Source organism: Tripterygium wilfordii, chromosome 4, assembly GCF_013401445.1.
Source record: "Tripterygium wilfordii isolate XIE 37 chromosome 4, ASM1340144v1, whole genome shotgun sequence".
In the NCBI taxonomy this organism is placed as follows: domain Eukaryota; kingdom Viridiplantae; phylum Streptophyta; class Magnoliopsida; order Celastrales; family Celastraceae; genus Tripterygium; species Tripterygium wilfordii.
In genome coordinates, this window is record NC_052235.1 from 4,337,721 (window position 1) to 4,362,144 (window position 24,424).

General features: G+C 38.4%; 5 protein-coding genes across 11 annotated transcripts; 2 read left to right on the top strand and 3 right to left on the bottom strand.

Annotated features, from left to right (window-relative positions):
* The first annotated feature begins 146 nt into the window (after positions 1-146).
* Positions 147-2,556, top strand: LOC119995828 (protein transport protein Sec61 subunit gamma). Of its 2 annotated transcripts, none has more exons than XM_038842282.1 (3): positions 147-317; positions 463-578; positions 2,372-2,556. In XM_038842282.1, exons 1-3 carry the CDS (start codon positions 247-249, stop codon positions 2,416-2,418), a joined length of 234 nt encoding a protein of 77 aa, XP_038698210.1. In that variant the 5' UTR covers positions 147-246; the 3' UTR covers positions 2,419-2,556. The 2 variants fall into 2 exon arrangements, with proteins under 2 accessions (XP_038698210.1, XP_038698211.1); XM_038842283.1 differs by having other exon boundaries at positions 166-340.
* A 743-nt stretch (positions 2,557-3,299) lies between these two features.
* On the bottom strand, positions 3,300-5,631 carry LOC119995826 (50S ribosomal protein L27, chloroplastic-like). Of its 3 annotated transcripts, none has more exons than XM_038842280.1 (4): positions 5,498-5,631; positions 5,092-5,398; positions 3,755-3,856; positions 3,300-3,657 (listed from the first exon to the last, which is right to left on the bottom strand). In XM_038842280.1, the coding sequence occupies exons 2-4, from the start codon at positions 5,389-5,391 to the stop codon at positions 3,490-3,492; spliced, it is 570 nt and encodes a 189-aa protein (XP_038698208.1). In that variant the 5' UTR covers positions 5,392-5,398; positions 5,498-5,631; the 3' UTR covers positions 3,300-3,489. The 3 variants fall into 3 exon arrangements, with proteins under 3 accessions (XP_038698208.1, XP_038698207.1, XP_038698209.1); XM_038842279.1 differs by having other exon boundaries at positions 5,475-5,627; XM_038842281.1 differs by having other exon boundaries at positions 5,495-5,615.
* A 2,016-nt stretch (positions 5,632-7,647) lies between these two features.
* Positions 7,648-8,960, bottom strand: LOC119996208 (ribonucleoside-diphosphate reductase small chain). The gene has a single exon (XM_038842759.1). It carries the CDS (start codon positions 8,797-8,799, stop codon positions 7,810-7,812), a length of 990 nt encoding a protein of 329 aa, XP_038698687.1. The 5' UTR covers positions 8,800-8,960; the 3' UTR covers positions 7,648-7,809.
* A 3,620-nt stretch (positions 8,961-12,580) lies between these two features.
* Positions 12,581-15,300, bottom strand: LOC119996822. Its single transcript, XM_038843616.1, has 3 exons — positions 14,529-15,300; positions 14,121-14,444; positions 12,581-13,857 (listed from the first exon to the last, which is right to left on the bottom strand). Exons 1-3 carry the CDS (start codon positions 15,298-15,300, stop codon positions 12,581-12,583), a joined length of 2,373 nt encoding a protein of 790 aa, XP_038699544.1.
* A 1,574-nt stretch (positions 15,301-16,874) lies between these two features.
* LOC119997315 (cyclin-dependent kinase F-4) lies at positions 16,875-23,876 on the top strand. 4 transcript variants are annotated; one of them, XM_038844240.1, is made up of 18 exons: positions 16,875-17,029; positions 17,501-17,750; positions 17,867-18,417; positions 18,523-18,601; positions 18,694-18,762; positions 18,839-18,928; positions 19,065-19,203; positions 19,837-19,939; positions 20,052-20,104; positions 20,195-20,261; positions 20,760-20,868; positions 21,004-21,069; positions 21,205-21,273; positions 21,436-21,499; positions 21,588-21,707; positions 22,399-22,430; positions 23,034-23,112; positions 23,471-23,876. In XM_038844240.1, exons 3-18 carry the CDS (start codon positions 18,410-18,412, stop codon positions 23,671-23,673), a joined length of 1,350 nt encoding a protein of 449 aa, XP_038700168.1. In that variant the 5' UTR covers positions 16,875-17,029; positions 17,501-17,750; positions 17,867-18,409; the 3' UTR covers positions 23,674-23,876. The 4 variants fall into 4 exon arrangements, with proteins under 4 accessions (XP_038700168.1, XP_038700169.1, XP_038700170.1 ...); XM_038844241.1 differs by having other exon boundaries at positions 21,588-21,704; XM_038844242.1 differs by having other exon boundaries at positions 21,591-21,707.
* Positions 23,877-24,424: the final 548 nt, after the last annotated feature.

A 24,424-nucleotide genomic window follows, 5' to 3' on the forward strand; every position in this document is an offset into this window, starting at 1 on the left:
GATGATATGTCTTTAGAAAAAATTGAGCGTGACTAAAGTTACCCCTTTCCATGTGTTGAGCATGAGCCCAAGGCTCGAGCAAATATGGATTAAGCTGGGCTCAATGCTAAAAGCCCAACTCTTTCCGGCCTGTATGGCCTACTTGAGGCTGGACGCATTTCGGTCGAAAATCAGAATCTCCTTGTCCACAAAGTTAGTTCTCTGAAAAGATCGTTTCGTTCAATTTCGGAAAAGAGAAGTGAGAGAATGGACGCCATAGACTCAGTGTTCGATCCGCTCAGAGAGTTTTCCAAGGACAGCGTTCGCCTCGTCAAGAGGTGCCACAAGCCCGATCGCAAAGGTATAAGATGAACTTCTCGATTTTGATTTATTTTTTATCAAACGATTATTATTTGCTTCTATTGGGCGGATCTGTTGTGGATTTTGATCGAGGCTGTTTATTTTCCTTTTGTGATGTTGTAGAATTTACGAAGGTGGCGGTCCGTACAGCTATTGGTTTCGTGGTGATGGGATTTGTCGGGTTCTTCGTGAAGCTGATATTCATCCCTATCAACAACATCATCGTCGGATCTGGCTAGGTAATACTTTTTCTTCTTTATTCATGATTTCTCGATTGACTCTAGTGTGCTTTTCATTAAGTCGCTGTAATTTTGTTTCGCGGATAATGGATAATATGCTGTAGTTATGCTGTAATTCTGGGATTATACGCTTTCATGATATCATGAACCGGGAACTGCTAGACCATGTGATTGCATGTCGAAGAAAATCAGCTGATCCTTGGAAATATTTTGTTGAATGGTCCATAAATTGAACTAGAAGTATTTTGTTGTTGATTAACGGATGGTCTGCTGTTGTTCTTCTCTTGGTACTAAAATGCAACTGACATAAAATGGTATTATGTTGTTGTATAACTAATATATACGTAGATAATTATTGGATTTTAACGACTTGAGCAGTTAGTTAGAGCTGGAAAATGTTTTCAATGAGTTGGGTACTTGGGTCAAACAAGACTATTTGGTTTGAATTGGACTGCCTGATCATTAGGAGTACAAGTGTGTTTGTTGTTTCTTTCTCAAGTGTGTTTGTTGTTTCTTTCTCTTTCTTTTAGTTCTCTCTTTTAAAAGTGGAAGGACTCTATTAAAGGGGCACTAAGAAGGTGCAGACCCAGTAAGCGTTTTTGCTGCTTCTTATTGTCATATACTAGGCTTTCTTCTCCTACAACAAGTTGCATTTTCTTATTTGACTGCATATCGTATATTCATATGAATAGCTACAATGCTGTCATGTGATACAATGTCGTATGTGTGTATCACCATGCAGGCATGAATGCGTACGATAGTACAATGGTAGTCATGTGATACATGAAGACCATGTCACACATTGTGTATAACCATGGACATCATTCTCATTCATCCTCGTATATGATTATTGATTTGATATGCAGTCATATACAATGGCGTTTAGTTGTATTTTTTTTTTTATTTGTGTGTCTTGAGATATAGGGGAGGAATTTTTTTGACAACTGGTGTCAGTTGATTAAGTTGAAAAACTTGTGATAGTGTCTTAGGCTCTTAGCCCATTATTGCAAGGCATTAATTTTTAAAGAGAGTAGGGAGAAAATGTTACGAGGAAAAATACTACATGTGAATGTATGGTTGGAAAACTACTTATTAAAAGTCATCTATGTTTGGTACACTTCAATCACCGTTGTCACCTACCATGTTGGGGTTGGCTAGATGCATCCATATGATAAATGAGTGAGAATCTGCCACAGTGCCACTTGAATTCTCCTTTGCCCTCCATTTCTATCATAAGCTACATTATTGAGTATTGACTAATTCTATAGAGTATGAGTCCTTTTCCAGAAACTTCCATCTGTGTATTTTGTCTCTCTCCTCTCTTTAGTGACTTACACTTCTAATTTTTTTCGACTCTACGCACAACTGCTAACTTATTTGATAATAAATGTTTCTTAGGATAAATGATGTGATTCTTTTGTGTTGTGGACAGTATTTTTTTGATTAATTATGTAATTCTTTTGTGTTATGGAGTAAAATTTGTTTGTTTATAAGCTGTGGGAGGCATATATTAAGAATATAATACTTATCTGTGAGTGTAACGTGTAATTTTTACCCTCTTTTTTAACAACTACGGGGGGATTATATAGATCTGAAATGGACCAATCCAATTTGAAAAGCTTGGTGTTGATAGGTTCAACAAGGTGCTCAAGTTGGACTTTGTCTAAGATCTGATCAACCCTAACTTCAATAGATAATGACACTATAAGCTCTCCGAGACCATTCATTTTCCATATGTTTCATAATATGATGAAACTTGAATTGCACTAACCAGAATTTTCCTTATATTGCAGGTCAGACTGTAATGGTTGGCAGTTCAGTAGAATCAGAAGGGAAATGAGAGCGTGAAAACTCACTTTAGGATTTTAATTTGCAGCATACGAGAGTACATTTGTTGTTGACAATATTTGGATTTGCTTTATAATGGCATGCGTTGAAATGTTTACTCATCCTCTATGGTATTTTGGTAGTTGTGTTTTGCTTTAGCTTGTTGAATCACCATAGATCCTCAACCCTATCCGTTCAGGTTCGAATTTCGTCTGTGCTCTCGCACCATTTTACTTGGACCCGAAAATTGAAAATATATTGATCTTAGAAAATCAAAATCCGCTATCATCAGTGTCGATCAACTAATTTGGTGTTCCGGCCATGTTTAGGAGCATGGAATGTCTGAGAATAATCCTTGAACTATGACGTGTTGTCCTTGGGAAATGCTACGGACTCTCCTGCACGTGAATTATAATCAATATTATAATCTGCATGTGAGCAGGCATTGATTATAAATGTAGTCATTGTTTATATTCAATGATTATAAACATACATGTAAAGATCAACATAGAAGCATAGATCTTCTCATGTTCACGTAGAAGCAATGCGAATATTGAGGGGGCTTAGTCAGTGAATGCCTTACCAACTGTTGGGGACGTTGTGAAATGTTTCCCCATCCCCTTTTCTATTCTGTATTAACAATCCATATTGTTTATTTCCATAATTATCTTTTTTTTTTTTAAAAAAAAAAGCCATTCCATCACATACTGTTCTTCGTTAAGTTCAATCATTCGACATTCAAATCATGATAAGAGTACAAGCAGGAACTCAAAGCATAAAAGTAAGGGCATGCTTGGGAAATTCGGGAATGGGGACTAGAGATTGGAGGAAATAGTGACAGTAGACTCCCATACTTCCCCATTAACCTTTGCATACACCCTCCCAACCCAACCCTAAAAGCAAACAAGAAGGGATTCACATAGCAAATTTGAAACAGTAGATATCGACACTTCCGATCTAAGTATCCAGGACCCAACAGAATAAACATAAAAAAAGGAAGAGAAACCAATGAAGCAAACCAATGTGCATGGTTTGATCATAGTTGTAAACCAAAAAAATTAAAACTAAATGGAACGTTCAGGAATTAGCAAATAGGATTGCTCTCTGCAGCAGATGCTAGGACCAGCTGCGGCTGAAAAAAGGCTTCCCTTCTAGCCTTCTTACGTTCACGCTGCATCCTGAAGTACTCCCTCTTCCTTGCTCGATAACTGTTGGGGTTCTCAGGCTGTACCTCTCGTGCGTAAACACTGATCTGTAAGTTATGCATATCCACAAATTTCCATTATTCTGACAAATCTAGCTTCACGGAGCATAGTTCTAAAATTTTGAACATAACGATAAAATTTAACCTTCTGCCTGTCAGGCCCAAACTTTTCAAATTGAACAAGTCCATCAATCAATGAGAAAATGGTGTGGTCCTTGCCTATCCCCACATTCTTTCCCGGGTGAAACTGAATATCTCACAAAGACAAACAATCAAAAGTCATCCACAAATAAAACAAAGGGACATATAAAGTGTGAAGAGCCAATAAGTAAATACTCAAACACATAATAATATTAAATGGCAAAAAAGTATAAGAATTTCTTTTTTAACATATCTCCCCCCACAAACAATCTACATGTAAGCAGAATATGTGAGCATTATAGTTGTTATGAATATAATTTTCATGGGTAAATATATTTGCAATCAACTATAGGCTATAGTTAAAAACAATTCTAAACTATCAAAAAAATACAAGGCAATGTATGAAGTGCATGAGTTTGGAAATTCTACTTGGTAATCCAAGCTACGAGCTGTTACAGTCACAACTTAAAATCACCAACCCTGACCTTTATCTCCAAAAGTACAAATATTCAACACTACAATGAAGATCAACTCCATTACAGAATTGACTCCTAATTTCTTTTTCACGTTATACTTCAACAGTTATTGCCTTGGCCTAATACATCACTAAATGATCTTTAAGGCACCTTCGTTACCACTTAGATCCCTCCCCATATAATAAGGGTCTAAGCTTTATAATCCTTCATGTTTCAAACTCCATTAAGTTTCTTCTTCTCTATTTGATATTTCAAAAAACACATGCACCTACAATCAGAGAAGTTTTCAAGGTCAAGAAATTACACGAAATAACCTCATTGCAGTGCACCATACAAGTCCAGGATGACCAAGGGGCTTCATCTTGTATAATGTTAGAAACGAAAAGCCTTTTCAATTCATTAATTTGTAGAGACCAGCTTCATTACACTGAGTTCTCTCCATTTTTTGATTCTCAACACCCAAAATCTTCTTCTACCACACATACAGCAAGCTTCAATCCACAACTTCTCTAACCCATTCAAAAATTGTGGCCATAAAAGCTTGTCAAACTTATCCAGTCCTTCCAATAACGCCCATATCTTAAGTGTTTTTTATAAGTAAAACTACATGAGTTATTGCATTTGTAAGCAACAACCATCTATGAAGCCCCCTTATCTAAATTCACGAAAAAACCATTCTCTACTTCACTCCCCAGCAAGAACCATCTGAATTCATAAGAGGGGGGGTTGAAATCAGAACCATCAGTCATCAACAACAGTTCCCGAATTCATTTATGTCAATGACAATCAACACTATCATTGAAACCCACTATTTTTTTTTAACAAAACAATAATAATAATAATACTAATAAGGGAATACTCACACCTTGGTGCCGCGCTGGCGCACAATAATTGAGCCGGGCTTTGCGACCTGGTTACCGAAAATCTTGACGCCGAGACGCTGGCCTGGCGAGTCTCGTCCATTCTTGGTGCTGCCGGCTCCTTTTTTGTGCGCAGACTCGATCGTCAAAGGAACCGGTAATCTTGGCCGCATAGAAACCGTTGATTTGGGCATTATTAACCCCGCATCGAAATTAAAGAACGAAGATGCTGATGACGCTGAAGATAGAGATAGTCCCTTGAATGCATTAGCCAAGCTGAAGCTAACTGCCGTAGCTGCTGCCATTTCTTAGCTGTCGATTTCAAAATGAACAAAATAAATTATAAAATAATTAAATTACTGGCACATATACATAGATATATACATACATCTATATCTATATGAATACCACCCGAAAACTGAAGACTTGTGTTGGTTTTGGCTGACTGTGAGGGCAAGGGCAAGGGAGGTGTGGAGTCTGGAAAGAGAGGAAGAGGCGAGGGGCCTTATCTTCGAGCAGCAAGACTGCTTCATTTTGGGCACATTCTGCGGTTGAAATCAATCTGGGTATTAGACTGGAGGCCCAAACATGGCCCTTTTACTTTCAGATTAACTTAATGGGCCCTTTCCAATGTCCAGAAGCAAGAAGCTAGCTTGGCCCAAAATATTTCCATCTTGCGGGCTTCTATCAATGGATTTGGTGTGGGTCACAGCCACCTCACACATGCAAAGTCAGACAAGAAAAGGCCCAGAAATGAAAAATTGAAACTTAGCCCAAAATGAAGTAGGTAAGGGACGCAAAGCAGAAGAAGATTCTGCATATTACAAAAATTTGCCAGGACACCAATATAGTGCACTAAAAAGACCTACAATAAAGTGTTTCAAATCCCTTCTTCGAACAATCTCTTGTTCTGATGACAAAACAGATATGTCACCTTCAAAATTAAACTAGTACATTCAGTTTTAAATACGTTTTCAAAGTCTTTTGATCACAAAACCAAAATTTGCCTTGAAGTTTGAAGTCTCTAAATACTTCACTCCCATTGAAAATTTAGTGCAACTGGCAATTTTTGCTATCCGTAAAGATAAAGAGTGGTGGTAAAATTCTGCTTTTCGACTGCAAAATGTAACAATTCTGTATTGCACTGAGGTAAGCAAATTAGCTTTAAAATACACTTTCCTTTATCTGGTTCAATGAAATAAATGACTTCTCACATGGCCAAAGGTTAAAATTCTGTCCCGCTACCAGTGCATGCACAGTAACGGCCATGGCAGACAAGTACCTTCTCAAGAATTGCAGATTGGTCATCCAGGTGAAATTTCTTCATGTAATTTGGCATTTCAAATTGCTGCAAGAAAAATTGATCCTGCCTTCTTAGCAGAAAATATCTTCAAACATCTTTCATCAGATCTAGCTAGATATTACCTGTTCCTGCAGTTTTTGTTGAGCATGCATTTTCTCCATAAAATCCTTCTGGTTCAAGCTCAGCAGCTTCCTCACAGACCATTTCTTCACTGACAGACATTTAGCATTATGACAACAAATTTTAATTTGACAGAAACAAATATCAATGCAAGTTACTAACTCTACTGATAAAGGAAAACCAGCACCTAGGTAAAGTTGTCAGAGCAAAAACCCCAAAGAACATGGGTTATTCTCAGCCCAAAATAAACAAGCAGCATTAGCTGAGTGATAAAACAGAAGTAAAAAATGATGAATCAACTAAAATCTCATTGAGCAACCAAATGTGAGTGAAAGACAACCAAGTAGTATACCCTTATGTACAAATATGGTAAATAATACAACCCAAAATTAAGACACTGAAGGCCATAAAAGTCCACAATGAAGAGTACCGAGAGACGGGATCATAAACTCCAAACCTCCCCGAAGTCTACCAATGAAGAGTACTTAGAGATAAAGGAATGCACCATGCCCTCAAGCCTTATATGCCTTCGCAAGGTATGAACCCAACACATCCCATACACAAGTCAAAATTATGGGCATGATCCTTAAAAAAATAGAATTCAGAGAGAGCTTGCTTTGCAACAAGTTTGCAAAAGTGAACCAACAAATCTCTATCATTCTCGTCAGCCGTATTGACTTCCCCAAGCATGAAAGACCATAGCCAGAGAAAGGGGGGCCATAATTTATTTCTTTCATTCCATTTAAGCAATCTCAAACAAACCACACTGGTTTTGTTTTTCTTTTCTATAAAATGCCAATATTTATTGACTAGCGTTAAAAAATTCGAACCAATAAATAAGTTGCATCAATATCTGCAGCTTAAGATGTCAGTGCAAGGATGAAGCAACTGCTCTCCTGATAGCATTCCAGAGCTCTGTATCTGAGAACTGCCAGCCATACTACGCCAACACAGACCACACAAATGTTCGTCTTCAAAACATAAACACTATTTTATGGCCAAAAGAGAATAATATAGTTAATTCTTATTTTCAATTGGCCCTATTTTTTAGATTAATTTCATTACCCTCACTTTACTGCTTTGAATGGAAGTAAATTAGAGAGAGAAGCGTATGAAGACGATAAATACAAAGACAATTGAACTAAAAGAGATTTATAATATTTTTTTTCTATTATTTCTCCCGAAGAGAAATCAAACAAACAAATTAAACTAATAAACAACACAGAAATAAAAAATATATATAAAAAAAAGGTAAAGGCACAGGGGGAAAACCCTGAAAATGTTACATCAACAACAAACCCTAGAAATCTTCATCCATCTTGAACTCATGGGTGTCACCATTGCCATTCAAGCTCGACATAACCTGGGCCTTCTGATATTCCCCGACTCTCTTCTCGAAAAAATTGGTCTTCCCTTGTAGGGAGATCAGCTCCATCCAATCAAAAGGGTTTGCAACATTGTACATCTTCCCGTACCCGAGCGCACCCAACAACCTATCAGCCACAAATTCGATGTATTGACTCATTAAGGCACCATTCATCCCTACCAACGCGCAAGGAAGCGCGTCGCACACAAACTCTCTCTCTATATCGACCGCATCCCTGATTAATCCCTTGACGCGCTCCTCGCTCAGTTTCGTCCTCATCAAGCGGTACAACAAGCACGCGAAATCACAGTGCAAACCCTCGTCTCGCGAGATCAATTCGTTCGAGAAGGTCAATCCCGGCATCAATCCGCGCTTCTTTAACCAAAATATCGCGCAAAAGCTTCCAGAGAAGAATATACCTTCCACGCAAGCGAAAGCGATCAATCTCTCGGCAAAGGACTCTGAACCGTCGATCCATTTCAAGGCCCACTCGGCCTTCTTGGCCACGCAAGGGATGGTCTCCACGGCGTGGAAGAGGCGATGCTTCTCGTGCGAGTCCTTGATGTATGTCTCGAGGAGTAGACTATACATCTCAGAGTGGATATTCTCGATCGCGATCTGAAAGCCGTAGAAGGCCCGGGCCTCCGCAACCTGTACTTCCTTCATGAACCTGACGGCGAGGTTCTCAAGCACTATCCCATCAGAGGCTGCGAAGAAGGCGAGCACGTGCTTGATAAAATGCCTCTCGTCATTAGTTAGGGATTCCCATTGACGCATGTCCTGGGAGAGGTCGACCTCCTCCGCCGTCCAGAAGGACGCCTCCGCCTTCTTGTACATCTCCCATATTTCCTGGTACTGGATCGGGAACATACAAAACCGATCCGGGTTCGGGGCGAGCAGTGGCTCCTCTGGAATTGAAGGCATATTGAAGACTAGAATAGAGTTTTAGGGTTTTGTGATTGAAAACTAAAGGGCAGATTGGGAATTGGATTTCTGTTGCAGAGTATTGGTGGGCATTTGGAGGATTTTATAGAACTTGTGAGGGGCGCGGGGAATTTGTCAATTCGAATTCCAAAGAAGCTTGTGGGAGAATGAATTGGAGGGTAATGTTGGAATTCAAATGAAAATGTTGAGGCGGGTTACTTAAACTGGTCACCTACTTCCAAATTAGACCATGAATGTGGTCCAAATTATGTATAAAGGAAAGGCAAGGGACTGGTATTGGCTAATTTTAGCAAACAAGGGCTTAATGGGCAAAGCATGATTTCAATAGGTGAGGCTTGAGAGGGAAGCTTCACGATTTTAATAGATTTCGTATTTTGGCGGTATTACTTTGGCGCTAATTTTTTTAGAATATTTTGTTGGGACCAAAAACAAATTAACGGTCGTTACGTGCCCTTTTTTTTTTTTTTTGTGTCAAAACAGTGGACAGACAAGAGTGAGCTGTATGTGTGCACACTTTCGCACAAGGTCCACACGTGGTTACCACATGCTTGTGCGAGTCATGAACCGCTTACACGATTTTGCTCGTTTTAAGCCAAAGCTTTTCATGTGGTGGATCCATGTGAACCAACATCCGTCTAGAGTCTAGCCCAAACGCCCCAAAGGGATCCACCAATTTTATGGGCCGAACAAGCTACTTAGCCAATAACTATACCCTAGTGTTGGCAATTGCAAAATGTGGGTAACACTTTCTTCTTTTTTTTCTTTTTTTTTTCATTCTGAAGTTTCTTTTCCTCCGCAGTTGGAGATGCTTTCTCTAATTACAAGTATTTTTTTCGTTAATGGTGTACTTTTTTTTTCTTTTTGAAAAGTTCAAGAGACCATATATGTATTCATATACTCAGCTCGTTAGTAAAAGAAATGGATGCCCTTATAGGCACTCGGGCCACCATATAGGTGGAATACAATCAACCTCATAAAATGATGGACAAAACAAAACAGTTTTTATCTAAAACAAAACATAACAGAATAGCTCAATAGCAGTCATTAGCATGGCTTTGACGAGTTAAAGTCCAGGAAGACTTCTCCGCCTGAATAATATGCACAACCAAACAAGGTACCTCCTCAATCCAAACCCGCATGCCCTGAATGAGAAAGGCATGCTTAGCCATGGAATGGGCGGCTTCATTGGCCGTGCGTCGTATATGGACAAATTTCCAACTCGACAAGAAGCGCAATAATCTCTTTATCTCCATGATAACCGGACTCCAAATAGCACGATGGACATCACTTCCATTAATGGCTTCCACAACCACTGCAGCATCTCCTTCAAAAATCAGCTCTGTGAAACCCAACTCCAGTGCTAACTTCACAGCATGAAGGGCTGCTAAGGCCTCAGCTAAAGAAGGATGAAGTGCAGTCATTCTCAACAAAGAACTACTTGCCATGACCTCCCCACTAGCATCACGAAATACGACACCCATACCCGTACGATCATTTTGAGATTGGATTGGTGCATCCCAATTGGCTTTAATAAGGTTTATTTGTGGTCCTTTCCAAACCTGCTGGAGATTACTTGAAACTGAATCTCGCTGAACATTAACTCCATCTACTTGAGCAAATTTAAAATCATTTGCTAAATTCATACCTTGTAGAGCTACTTGTGTAGGATGTGTAAGAGTCCCCTCATGGACAAACTTATTCCGTCTAAGCCAAATCAACCTCATTGTAATAGCTAGAGTAGCTACCTCATGTGAAGAAAGAACAGCTGAGGAAGCAATCCAGAACTGGGCGAAAGAGCCTTGAAAAATAGAATCCATCTTTTGCAACTTCTTGAGGCTCATAGAAAACACATCTTTTGCTGCCGGGCATTCCCACAAAGAATGCATAACTGATTCTTCAGCACTTTTACAAAGAGAACATACCGAACTATCACATATATGTCTCCTATGCAATTGTGAAAAATTGGGCAGAATATCAAGAACTGCACGCCATAAGAAGACCCTTGTAGATGGAGGCACCACAAGCGACCATATATGAGTCCATACCGAATCTAGAGGATTAGCCAATGGCTCTGAACAGCAAGCAGACTCCCTTCTTCTTATATCAAGTGCATGAAAATATCCACTTCTCACAGTATAATTCCCATGCTCAGTTCCATTCCAAAATATCGAGTCTTGCACATGTGGAGAACCAAGTGGCTGGGACATTATCATTCTAACTGTGTCAACATCAAATATTTCTTTAATTAAACTAGCATCCCACCACCCAGTGGTCCAGTCTATTAAAAATTCAACTAAGATAGACTTTTGAACCCCTTTATCCACTAATTGCTCATCATAAAAGATTGCTTTCGGCAACCATGGATTACCCCATATCTTCACCGTCCTCCCATTGCCTATCCGCCACTTCAATCCATCCAACAACAAATATCGTGCACTCAGGAAGCTGGACCATAGAAAAGAGGCATTTCTCTTTTTCGAAACCTCTAAAAATCCGGAACTTGGGAAGTACTTTGCCTTCAAAACACGGCTGGATAGAGAAGTTGGATGAACAATGATTCTCCAACATTGCTTTGCTAACAATGCATCATTAAAAGCCTCGGTATTTTGGAAACCCATTCCTCCATTCTTCTTTGATTCACATAGTTTAGCCCAAGGTAACCAAGCCATATAATTATTCTTATCATTCACTCCCCACCACACCTTACGTAGAATTTGATCCACTTCAGTACAAAGGCCTCCTGGAAATTTAAACAATTGCATCGCATAAGTAGGAATCGCCTGAAGGATTGATTTAATAAAAACCTCCTTGCCTGCTTGAGATAAATTGCGATGAGACCAGCCCATTACCTTCTTCCTTATTCTGTCTAAAATAAACATAAAAGCCTTCTTCCGTGATCTACCAACAATGGCCGGTAATCCCAAATAGTGATCATAAATCTTTGCTTCCACAGCTCCAATCAAAGAAATCATCTGGCTTTTTTGCTGAGATGAAGTATATCTGCTAAAGTAGATACTAGTCTTGCTATAATTAATCATTTGGCCCGAGACTCTACCATACTCCGTCAGAATATCGTAGACACACATCCAATCCTCTTTTTTAACCCGACAAAAGAGGAGACTGTCATCAGCAAAATATAGGTGTGAAATCCGCAACCGACCTCTACCAAAAGGAATTCCACAAAACATATTAGTATCATGTGCTTCTTTTAAATTACTACTAAGACCCTCCGTACATAATACAAATAGCAAATGAGAAAGAGGATCACCCTGCCTTATACCTCTTGTTGGGATAATCAAATTTGTAGTAGCTCCATTAATAAGCACTCTATAAGTCACAGATCTAATACACTGCATAATCCACCCCTGCCATTTGTCTGAGAAACCCAACCGAGACATAATTTCTTTTACAAAATTCCATTCAACCCTGTCGTAAGCTTTGCTCATGTCAAGCTTAATAGCCATGTAGCTGGTTCTGCTCCTGGCCATCAGGCTCATAGAGTGTAGTGCTTCATACACCATTATCACATTATCCGTAATCAACCTATCTCTAATGAAAGCAGATTGGTTACCTCGAATAATATTGGGGAGAATGAGACTCAATCTATTAGACAAGATTTTGGAAATGATCTTGTACGAGACATTACATAAACTGATAGGGCGATACTCAGTAACGCTTAGAGCTTCTTTCGTTTTTGGGATCAAAGCAATAAGAGTACTATTTATCTCAAAATCCATAATACTCGTATCAAAGAAATCCATCACAGCATCCACAACACTATCTCCCACAGTATCCCAATGACTATGATAAAAACCCGCTGAAAATCCATCGGGGCCTGGAGCTTTTTGACTACTAATACTTCGAACTGCATTCCAAATTTCGTCTCTTGTAACATCCTACACAAAGACTCATTAACATCAGCATCAACTAGCCTTGTTATTGAATCTAAAAATGAATAATCCTCCACAATACTTCCAGCTGAGAAAAGACTAGTACAGTAGGCATGAAAAGCCTCAGCTATTTCCGGTTCAGTAGTTCTCAAACATCCACCTTCATCCAGGATTTTGTCAATGCCCTTTAAATTTTGCCTCCTCTTCATACTATTATGGAAAAAACTAGTATTTTGATCACCAGCTTTTAACCAATGTTGTTTACTTTGATTTAACAGCACCTTTTCTTCTAGTTCACATAGCTCTTGCAGCTGATGTCTCATAGCCGAAATAGCTTCTTGATTTTCATGACTCTCCTTTGCAATTAGTGAATCAAGTTTGGACTTCAAATCTTTCTCTGTATACGCATGTCTCTGTCTCTCTTTCACTACCCACTTTTGAATTTTTGGACCACAAAACTTTAAATTCAACTGCAAATACGATAAGGCAGACTGAGCACCTCCCCTATCAATTCTCCGGACCCACTGCTGTCTCACAAGTTGGTGGCAAGCATCTTTAGCACCCAAATTTGGTTCATATCTGAATCTTCTTGTAAGAGCACTTCTTCTTAATGATCTATCATCCCAGCAAACATACATACAACTGTGATCCGAAGATATAGTTGTTAAATACTCCACATGATAGGTACCCCATCTTTGTAACCAACCCAATGAAGCCAATGACCGATCTAACCTCTCTTTAATAAATGATTCCGGACTTTTTCTCCTATTACTCCAGGTGTACTTATTTCCTTTGAAGCCCAGGTCGACAAGATTAGAATCTGATAAAGCATCATTAAAGTCATTCATCGTAGTACCCCCTCTATCACTACCACCAACCTTCTCCCCCCCATTTGATATGACATTAAAATCCCCCACACAGAGCCACTGATTGTGGATAGTATTTGAAAGAAAACGCAAGAGGTCCCACGAGCACTTCCTTTTAGAGACATCAGGATGGCCATAAAAGAAGGTTATATTCCAAGGGAGAGAACCACTCCCTTCTTTAATCGTAACATGAATATGCCTTAGTGAATAAGAATGTACTGTAATATCTATTTCTTCTTTCCACAAAAGCATTAAACCACCACTCTTCCCTACTGAGTCCACTGCCAGACCATGCTTAAAATGTAGTTTATTACGGAAAAAATCAACTTTAGATGAAAGGATTTTTGTTTCAATTAAGAAACAAATTTTTGGGGACTTCAGCTTGACCAAGAGGCTAAGTTCACGAATTGTAGATGGGTTCCAAAGCCCTCTACAATTCTATGATAAAAGACTCATTGATCTTGGCGGGGCTGTACAACAGCCGCCGCCTCACTAAAGCAATGTTTTTTCTTCACCAACTCTTTCTCGTTCACCAATCTCTTACCTTGGTTGTTCATCACTCCACCAGAATCGAGTTCAATCTCCATATTGTGATCATTAACCAAACGTGCTCTCCTTTTCCAACTTGATTTTGGACGTTTTTTTTCATCTGTTAGCACTATCATAGAATTCATCTCCTGTATCACCATCCCACTAGTCTCCGTACAGTTGGCCACCTGGACCACCTCATTGGAATTATTAACCCCATCCCCAGGTGGGCCCAACACTGATGTTGATACATAAATAGAATCAATATTTGAATTAATTTGGACCTGATTTTCAACACCAATTCCCACAATTAAAGGCAAATTATCAATCCCGTGATTTTCTGAGAATAACTCCACAAAATTAGGTACCACTTTTTCCAGCTCACGCGTTTGACTTCTAGCTGAACTGTAACTCTGCTATTTGCCATCATCGGCGCCCTTCCGATCATCGGACATTGATGGCTTATGTCGGAAATCATCACTATTCATGCCAACATTCCGCCTCATAAAACTTGGTGCCCTCATCCAACTCCCATACTCCGGCTGCTCCGCGTCCCCATGTAAACGGTTAGAACTAACAATCAAACAGCCGCCCTTGTCATGCAATATACGGCCACATTTGTAACAAAATTTTGGTAGAAACTCATATAAGAATCCTACTGTCACAGATCTATCCGGCAAATCAATCTTCTTTCCCCTTGGGAGGGGCTTATGTAAAGAAATCAAGACTCGAATACGAAGGTAAGGACCCCACCCTATTCCATTCTTCTGTGTATCAACATCAACACAAACTCCTATTGAATTGCCAATGAGACGACCCACTTTCTCCGTCATTGCTGCAAGTGGCAGATTGTGTACTTGTACCCAGAAAACCTCATCATCAAACGGGATCTCCCTCACAGGAACAGAACTCTGCATCTCTTGAAGAACCAAAAGGTGACGATCAAATAACCACGGTCTTCCCTCCATGATTTTCAATTTATCCACCTCATTGTCGAACACAATCGCATACAAGTTTCCACCCAAATCTCTAAACGAAGGGTGTTGTCGTAGTTTCCAGATTCCTTTCATAGTATTAGAAAGGATTTCTCCAGTAATGTTTCTCACATGATGCAACCTTCCTAATAGACTTAACTCCCCCTGCTTTGTTGAAGGTTCCAGATCTTCTTCTCCCAAGTGTAAACCTTCCTCTTCCATCCCCGTAAGGGTCAGATTCTTCCACTTATCTGTAAGATCTTCTATTGGAAAATCTACAAATTCTACTCCCTGCACCAAGACAACAAGAACTCTCCTTAGACCCTTTCGTGAGAAAGAGAGAAAACCCTTCCTTAAGAGAGAGAAAGACTCTCAGTTCCGTTAATGGTGTACTTATGTTGGTCCATTGAACACTTTTGTTGACCCAATTGGAATGATGCATTTTATTGCCCCAAATTTACTAGGACTAGCAGGGGAATGAAGTTTGCTATGCCTTCATGTTTGCTCTTCACGTGGGTCCCACATCTAACACACTAAGCAACCACAATGGTATAATTTTGTTGAGGGATGTGTTTTATCTATATGGCCTGGGCAAGAAAATGTATTGCTATAATGGTATAAATTTGTTGGTTTAATTTTATGTGTAATAGAGGTGGAGTCAGTATTGATTTTAGTGTGAATGCGTTGTTGTAAAATGGGACCTAGGCAAACCAATATATAGGCATGACAACTCTCGTGCCATATGAATTGGCCCAACATAAAAGCATTGTTGTAGTATCATTTTTGTTGTCAACCCATCAAAATCCATTTTTTCACTATTCATGCCCTTAAATGCACATCATTGTGAGTGCTTTCAAATTTATATCAAAATCAATACTAGGTCATGCATTTCTTACACTAAAAATAAAGCTATCAATAAAGGCAACAATTTTATATTTTTGTACTAATATATTTTGTTTGTTCAATCACATTAAAAAATACTATACTCAATTATGTCAACAAAAACACGTGTCCCAATATTTTTTTTTATTCTAATAGGTCTTCTCGAAGAGCTGACCGGATCGAATCCCAATACAAGGTGGTTCCGTACGCGCGACACCTAAGAGCCGCCTATGATATTCGTGGCAACACCTCACCACCAAAAGCCAAGACACAACTCGCCACCTATCGAATATTCCAGTTTCTAACAGAATGCGATGCCACCCACGGTAACCAATAACTTACATTGCACACACGCACCTATTTGTTTGGTCACAATTAGGTGGCGCTCATGTGAGATCTGAACATATTGCATTGAGCCGTGGCTTGCAATTTTAGACTTAAAGAGAAATTCTATGTGGGTATGTCAAGTAAATAGGAAAAAAATTCTATACGATCAGAAATGACATGTGATGATCATATCCAAATTATACCGAGAGGATTGGTGACCCAATGATGGTGATGATCCCATGCGTCCAATAACCATCTAACCAATAATAAATTGATGTAATAATAATTCTATTAAGAATCATGAAGAATTGCGATACAAAATTTTAGTCCTATTGTGTTTGAAAAAACGAATCAAAGAATATTTTGTTTGATACAAAGATTAAAAAACCTCTTTTTTTTTTTGAAACAGAGATTTAGAGAGATAGAATTCGAAAGCACAATTTAATAGACGGGTGACCCATTACATATAATGTGATTGTCATTCAATCAACTCACTTATAAAAAAATAAAAAACCTTATTTGAAGGCTACTTAATTACAATGAAACGTAACGCATACTATCGAAACTTGGGTCCGATATAACGGTATAACCTACTAGAGGTCTAGAGGTGCGTTTAGTTGTCTTTGAAGGAAAGATAAAAAGTAGGTAAAGTTTGGGATTTCGGTCTCTTCGCTTCAGAAAGAAGCTCTGGATTCCCCTCTCTCCGTCCTCTGCGACGGTTCTTATGCCGGTTGGCTCTCAGGTTTCTCTCTTTCTCTTATATGTACATGTATTTCAGTATTCATACAACGGTTGGCGTGTGTTTTAAATCATTAGATCGGATCTATGTTGCTATTTGTCGAGGTTTCTTCTTCGATGATCGGGTTCGATCCTTTTCGGTTAGGGATTAAGTTTTGGCCGTGTAGATTTTGATATTTTGTTTGTTTCTTGTTGTTTTCGTTTATTAGGGTTTTGTTTGTATTTAGAGCGACTTGTTGCTGGTATGGGCAATTCGAATTTTGAATTCTGAATCATATGTTATATAGGGGTTTGTTGAAGTGATTTAGTTTGAGATTTGTATTATTCTTTCATAGGGAATTCACATGTCTTGTCTCATACGCAATTTGCTTAGTTATTTAGATTTCTGGTTATGTGTGAGATTTAGTTTTGAGAGCTCAGGCTTTTCCATTATCACTACATTCTTATGGCTTTCTTCATATTTATTTAATGTTAGGTTGTGCCACACTTGGATCTACGCAACCCTGCCTCATTCCTTAAGACATGGCTGAGGTGTGCTTCTGGCCCAAACGCTTCCAATATCGGGTTATTTCATTCCAAGAAGCACTCGATTGGCGGTTTCTCGTCCGTGGATATTTTCTTTTGGTTTCCTTTGTCAATTGCACTTAGTGGTTTGGTTGCTTTTAAGCTATCAGCACAGGAAGCGTGATGCAAAATATTGTGGAGATAGGTGTTCACTTGTCTCAGTAAGCGACTCTAACCATATGCCTTTTGCTTTAAGATATGCATCATTTGTCATTTTTTGTATGCTTCTATACTTTTTATTGTTTACTTACATCATAATTTCGCTCTTTACCTACAGAGATGCGTTTTGCAAGTGAAGGGTGAAAAGTTGTTTACAAAGTTCACTGCCTCGAAGCTGTGCGGAGTCTATAGTTATTAGTTTATTGCTTTAGTTTTTCCTTTTGATGGCTACTGGCTAGGGCGGAAACATCTGGTCGCTGAATACTTGCTAAAATTTTACTTGTGGTAGCTCTTATACAATTTCTAAACACTTTGGCAACAGCTATGAACCGAAGAATCATCTCTGTTGGCTAGAGAATTCTTGTTCATTGTGAACATGTCAAACTGTTCTTGTCCTACCATGCCATCTATGCTTTCTTACTTTTTTGAAGCCCTGGATTCAGTCACAACTATGGCTTTAATGCACATCCATCACAACTCTAGTTTTGAGATCTTGCACGTTGCCACAGAAGATTAACCCGAGATCAGTTGGCACGTCAAGGGAGTTTGCTTGTGCTCCTTCATAGTTTCTACATCTGCTGCTGTAGATTTATGTCATATACCTTCTTCCAATTTTATAATTTGTTCCAATAAAGAAAGAGCTACTTGGTGTTCCACAAGTATGGAGAGGTTGGTTTCTGCTCTTGGTGCTGGGTCTTCTTTTCTTCTATATTTTAATTGTTTGCATCTGGAGCTTGTTGTATTAAGCTAAATACTTTTCTGGTGTTCTACTAGGTACAAGCTAATCAAGGAAGTTGGGGATGGCACATTTGGGTGTGTTTGGCGAGCATTAAATAAGCAGTCTGGTGAAGTAGTATGTTTGTGTGCTCTACTTGTAAACTGTTGTTCCTCTGAAAGCTATGGTATGTTTTTTCCATGACTACATGCCTGTTTTTCTTTAAACAGGTTGCAATTAAAAAAATGAAGAAGAAATTTTATTCATGGGAGGAGTGTGTTAATCTGAGAGAAGTGAAGGTAATGTAATTCGATGTCTTATTAGTTTCATTTTCTTAGTCTACGATGTTCTGGCCTAATGAGCTTCTTGTCACAGTCCTTGCGGAAGATGAATAATCCTAACATTGTGAAGCTAAAGGAAGTCATACGTGAACATGACATACTGTATTTTGTCTTTGAATACATGGTAACTTTTTTTTAACGTTTTGTCATTATTTTGGTTCTTTCAATTTCTTTTTCATCTCAGTTGGGAGTTGGGACTGCTTGCCGTCCACATGGGGTTAGACTTTTTTGTTTTGTTTTGTTTTGCATAATTGTTTTAGGAATGCAACCTCTACCAACTTATGAAGGACAGAGAGAAGCCTTTCTCTGAAGCTCAATTGAAGAAATGGTGTTTTCAAGTATTTCAAGGTCTTGCCTACATGCACCAGCAAGGATATTTTCACCGTGACCTTAAGCCTGGTAATATTCAGAATAATTGATAGAATGTTGTCTGTCATTCAATAGTAGCAGGGTTTGTGAACCGTGTTGCAGGGACCTTTTATTCTATTTCCTACCTGTGGCTATTTCCACTGGTCATGGATGAGGGAAATTTATTTGTCATCCAATTATCCCTCCTATACATCTTTGCTCTGAGTTCTGTGACTTTCCATCATCTTTTGCATGACCATTTGCCAAAATTTTCTGTTGTCATTTGTGCGGACTTGCTTACCATCTTGCATCTTACACGTGCATTCATGTTCAATTATACTCGGAAAATTAATTTAGTAAGATGAAAGAAATCTCTCGCATCAAGTATTGGATATCTGGCAAGCTGCAACAATTGATCTTTATTGGCTGATGTTTTTGACTTGCTCTTTGCCTTACGATAGCCGATTGTTCAAAGAGTGAATATTTTGCTTCGGATTGGGAAATGAATATTTTGTGATTTTGATTGTATCTCTCTCCTTTTTCTTCCAAAATATTTTTCTGTGCTAAACTTTTTTCATGTTGGTGAGTGGCTTGTGCCTTACGTATTCTGGTCCTAACCTGAAACTTCTAATTTTTCCTGTATCAATGTCTTTGAAGTGAAATAATATTGCTTGTAATTTGCAGAGAACTTGTTGGTCACAAAAGATGTAATCAAAATTGCTGATTTTGGTCTTGCACGAGAAATCGATTCACAACCTCCATATACGGAATATGTCTCAACTCGTTGGTAGGTCATCTACTACCTTTTCTATTATGGCTTTAGAAATTTCTGATGCTGACGGTAGGTGTTGTAGATTACTAGTTATTGGATTTAAACTCTTGAACATTAAACATTGCAGGTATCGTGCACCTGAAGTTCTGCTTCAGTCATATTCATATACTTCTCAAGTTGGTTAGTGTTGATGTTAATGGAAGTAATTCTTTGATATGACTTGCTTTATTTCCATATAAAAATATGTTCTTGCGTTCTTTTCGTGTGCAGATATGTGGGCAATGGGTGCCATTATTGCTGAGTTGTTCGCTCTACGACCCCTTTTTCCTGGCATAAGGTACCTAATTTTTTTTATCATTGGATGTGACATATGAGTTATTCTTGATCTTTAATGCTGTGGAGATCTTAATTACTAGTAATATGGTAACCACAAATTTACCGACTTGTTTAGCATTTCTTATTGGTGTTCAGGGGCGAAGCCAGGACTTCGTATGAGGGGGGTCGCATTGACGGACAAAGGATTTTATATGTGGGTAGGCAAAGTTAAGCGGGGGTCCATTAATTATACATTCTAGAGTACAAAAATAACACTAAAAATAAAAATTTATAAAATATGATACGTAATAATTGGCACATCTCTTCTTGTTTCAACCATGAGAATGATTTTTTATAACTAGGGGGGTCTAAATTGAAAATTCAGGGGGGTCTTTTATGTAAATTAGTATATAACTAGGGGTTTTGAAAAAATTTGAGGGGGGTCGGCTGCCCCCCTTAGGTAAGGGTAGCTTCGCCCCTGTTGGTGTTGGATCATACCTTTTCGTTAATGTGAATGCAGTGAAGCAGATGAAATCTATAAAATATGCAATGTAATAGGCAGTCCAACCGTGGAGACTTGGGCTGATGGACTAAATCTTGCGAGGGCTATTAACTACGAATTTCCACAGGTCTGTTCCCCCACTTTTCTCGTTTTTCTGTGAGTTAGGGTGAATATTTTTGTTCTCCATTGTGAACAGCTGAATATGTTGTTTTCCCGCTGTGTATCTCAATTTGTGATATTGCTTTTAATATGATAATTACAGTTGGGCGGTGTCAATCTGTCCGCGTGGATACCATCGGCCAGTGAGGATGCTATCAACCTTATCAGTGTAAGTAGTTATGTTGTAAACTTTATTAGTTGCCTGGCACAGTTTTAGCTTTTACTTGGTGGGACAATTTCTGGGAGACTGAGGCCTTCTGACCTGTGTGTTTTCTTCTCCTACTGAATTTTTGAAATTCTTTAGTCCCTTTGTTCCTGGGACCCTTGCCATAGGCCCTCAGCTGCAGAAGCGCTTCAACATCCTTTTTTCCAGGTATTTTTTATGGGATTCCTTTGTAGATCTTGATGAATAATATCTGTATAATTTGTTTCTTTAGTTTCTGTCCTTGTAATTCATTGATTGCTCAAAGCCATTTGTTGATTGTGCAAATCCATTTGTTGATTGCAATTTTGCTAACATTCTTTATTGTGGCAGAGTTGCTTTTATGTTCCCCCTTCACTTCGTTCCAGAACTGCTGCAACTAGAACACCCCCCTCTGGTTTGTTCATTTAGTTGCTGTTTCTCTTGTATATTTTTCTCAGTTTTCTGTTTTATGGAGTATGCCAAAATCTAATTTTGTGTTATAGCAGGAACAAGGATTGGCCTTGGGCAGCAATATGCTAGGAGATATCATGGAGCTTTATCAAATCCCAAGCTCCCTGGAAATTTTCATTCTCCTAAGTTGCATGCCTCTTTGGGAACAGGTGGTTCAGTATTAGGCTTTGGAATTTTTGTACTATTATTAACATGGCTGAAATTAATGTTTTGAGGCATAATTCATTTCATTGTTGCAAATTCCTGCATTGTTGGATGAGTAATATTCTAATATTACAATATATTTAAGTAATGTGTATGTACACATATATTTTAGGATCATAGAACTTTGATTGCAAATAGAAGTGGGATGTGTGCACCCAATCATCCATTAAAAATTTTGCTTATCAACAATAATTGGATGATTTCATGAAGTGGGAAATGCTATTTGATAGATGTGATCTCTCGTTTTCTTCTCTTGTGTACACTTTCTGATTTGAACAAGAATGCTGAGACCTTGCCATGATCTGACTATTGCTTAAATCATTGGATATTTTACTTGATATGCATGTTCTTTAAGAATTAGTTTTGACAGTGTTGCTTCTTAGAGTTCCATATTTCATTGGTTCATATATTTTGTTTATTATACATACACTCTGCGATATATGATTTCCCTGGTAGTATTATTAGTTCAGTTGCAAGTCATTATCATCATCAAAGCCTAGTTGATAATTTAATATCTTCTTGGGAAAAAGTTGTTTAGCTGTGAATATATAGTATTCAAACCTACTTCTAGTTTTACACTTTATATGTTCACTTGTATGATTTTGATATCTACAATTCTCATCTCAAACTGTTTTACAGGAGTGCAACGCAAACTGGAAATGGTCAATGAGGTAGAGTGTCTGCTATACTTTTTGTGCAGTTCTTTATTTTCCTCTCCTCTGACTTGGATTTCGATGTATCTTTCTTTAATTGATGATTCTTGACACTACCGATAAGTAAGTGATGGGTGATCTGAACAAGGATGTACTGAAAAAGTAAAAATTTGTTCCACTGGTGGCGAAAACCAATGGCTATAGATAATTGCATTTCATGATACTTGTGTAAGTGTATAATCAGTGGGACTTCATTTGTGTGTGTGGAAGGAGGGAGGGAGAGAGAGAGAGAGAGAGAGAGGAGAACAAAATTTGATATCTAACAAGATGGGTGCAGTTCGACTCTTCGCTTGCGTTATCTTTGATCTTTGCGTGGACTACTGTTTAAGACCAGAATTGTGTATGTGAGGTTCACAAGATGCCACTATTTTTCTTGCGATTGTTTGAATAGGAAAATTATTAAATGTTATCGTGGCCACTTTACATAAATGAGTTCGATGCTGTTAGGTACTCGTTTAATTGATTGGGAAATTAATGATGTTGAGTTTGGTATTGTATAATAAACCGATATTAGTTTAGTTCTTTTTTTTTTTTACTTATTTCATTTCTTTTTGGATGTAGGCTGCAAACAAGAATGATGAAACCTTGAAGAGTTCAACCAAACAGGCGAAGTATCGACCACCAGGAAGGAAAAGCCCCAGTAAGTTCCTCAGCAATTATATTTTCTTTAGTTTTGAAAGAGTGTATTCATCAAGAACCAAATTATTCTCTCGTGTGCTGCTGAATGCTCATGAAAGATATGCAAACCATAGTCATCATGAATCTGATTATCTCACACACAGCACTTTTAGTTAATCTGTGGATATTTGTTAGGATTTTTTTGGTTTATACGGATTTGGATATCTGTTATTTGTTGAATTCGTTGTTCGAGAGAAATATGGTTCTGGTCCTTCAGGACCATAGTTAGTTTTAGTAGATAATGGGATTTAGAATATGGGTCATCGTTGAGCATTACCATAAAGCGTGCCTTGATTTGAAAATGACCATTTCATTGGCAGATTCTTTTAACAAAGGTGTGGCTGCACGCGGAGTATCTGATACTGCCGATAAGCTGTCTAGGATGACAATGGGTCCTCGACAGCAGTCTCTTTGTCAGCCACAGCCTCCTCCCAAGGGTGGAGTACAGTGGAATTCTGGATATCTTCGTCCATCCCAACATATTCAGCCTGGCAGAGCTTATCCTAGGAAAGTTGTGGGATAATAAACTAATAAAGTGGCTTGTTTTAAAAGTTTGCAATATGTATCGTGTGCAACTGTCCTAAACTTGATGTTCTTTTCCTGTCAGAGACAAGACACGTTTTTTATTATATATTAATGTAGCAACCTCTGTTTAATACCCGTGAATGTAATTTTATGTCGTCTAATCCTGCTATTATTTGGAGGGAATTGCGTAGTCTAGTGTAATTTGCAGGTTTAACCTTTTGGCATCTATTGTTTGATGTGGTTTTTGGAGTTGTATTTTTTAAACAGCTGTGTGTATTTTTTAATTGTGACTAGGGCGTGCCAGGGAATAGGTACTGCTTCTCTTCTTATTAGCGTAATCCCAAAAACAAGATAGCATTTTTCCTAGGAAAGATTTGATTGTGGAAGAAGATTTAGAAGCTCAGTTGGAATTGGAATTTGGATCAGTTACATATGATTACTGGCTGCCTGAAATTGGTCATCAATATATATTCAATAATTACTGAGTTTTTATTTCAAAAGTTTGGAGTCGGTTAGATAGAAAAATCAAAGGTAATGAAAGTATTCATTATTGTGTGTTCTTATGTTCAGTAACTATTATTAGGAAATCGTGTTTATTTTGGTCTTTTCTTCCCCAACTGAGCTGATTTCCTCTGCGATTCAGTTTGGTATATGTTTGCTATATTGAAATCTACTACTCGCAGTTTTATGAACAGAATTTATGCTTCAGTATTCGGACTGTGTGGTGTCATGTAACTCGACATAATATG

Excerpts from the sequence above, each read along its gene's own strand:
- LOC119996822 (XM_038843616.1), bottom strand. The coding sequence starts at position 15,300 with ATGGAAGAGGAAGGTTTACACTTGGGAGAAGAAGATCTGGAACCTTCA. Across the intron at positions 14,445-14,528 it reads TCGGAAGGGCGCCGATGATG|AAAATCACGGGATTGATAAT; the intron begins GCAAATAGCAGA and ends AGTTATTCTCAG. Across the intron at positions 13,858-14,120 it reads TGGAGTGATGAACAACCAAG|TGGACTCAGTAGGGAAGAGT; the intron begins GTAAGAGATTGG and ends ATGGTCTGGCAG.
- LOC119996208 (XM_038842759.1), bottom strand. The coding sequence starts at position 8,799 with ATGCCTTCAATTCCAGAGGAGCCACTGCTCGCCCCGAACCCGGATCGG.
- LOC119995828 (XM_038842282.1), top strand. The coding sequence starts at position 247 with ATGGACGCCATAGACTCAGTGTTCGATCCGCTCAGAGAGTTTTCCAAG. Across the intron at positions 318-462 it reads AGCGTTCGCCTCGTCAAGAG|AATTTACGAAGGTGGCGGTC; the intron begins GTGCCACAAGCC and ends GTGATGTTGTAG. Across the intron at positions 579-2,371 it reads TCATCGTCGGATCTGGCTAG|GTCAGACTGTAATGGTTGGC; the intron begins GTAATACTTTTT and ends CTTATATTGCAG.
- LOC119995826 (XM_038842280.1), bottom strand. The coding sequence starts at position 5,391 with ATGGCAGCAGCTACGGCAGTTAGCTTCAGCTTGGCTAATGCATTCAAG. Across the intron at positions 3,857-5,091 it reads TGCGCCAGCGCGGCACCAAG|TTTCACCCGGGAAAGAATGT; the intron begins GTGTGAGTATTC and ends TGAGATATTCAG. Across the intron at positions 3,658-3,754 it reads TTGGGCCTGACAGGCAGAAG|ATCAGTGTTTACGCACGAGA; the intron begins GTTAAATTTTAT and ends CATAACTTACAG.
- LOC119997315 (XM_038844240.1), top strand. Across the intron at positions 20,105-20,194 it reads TTCATATACTTCTCAAGTTG|ATATGTGGGCAATGGGTGCC; the intron begins GTTAGTGTTGAT and ends TTTCGTGTGCAG. Across the intron at positions 21,500-21,587 it reads AACTAGAACACCCCCCTCTG|CAGGAACAAGGATTGGCCTT; the intron begins GTTTGTTCATTT and ends TTTGTGTTATAG.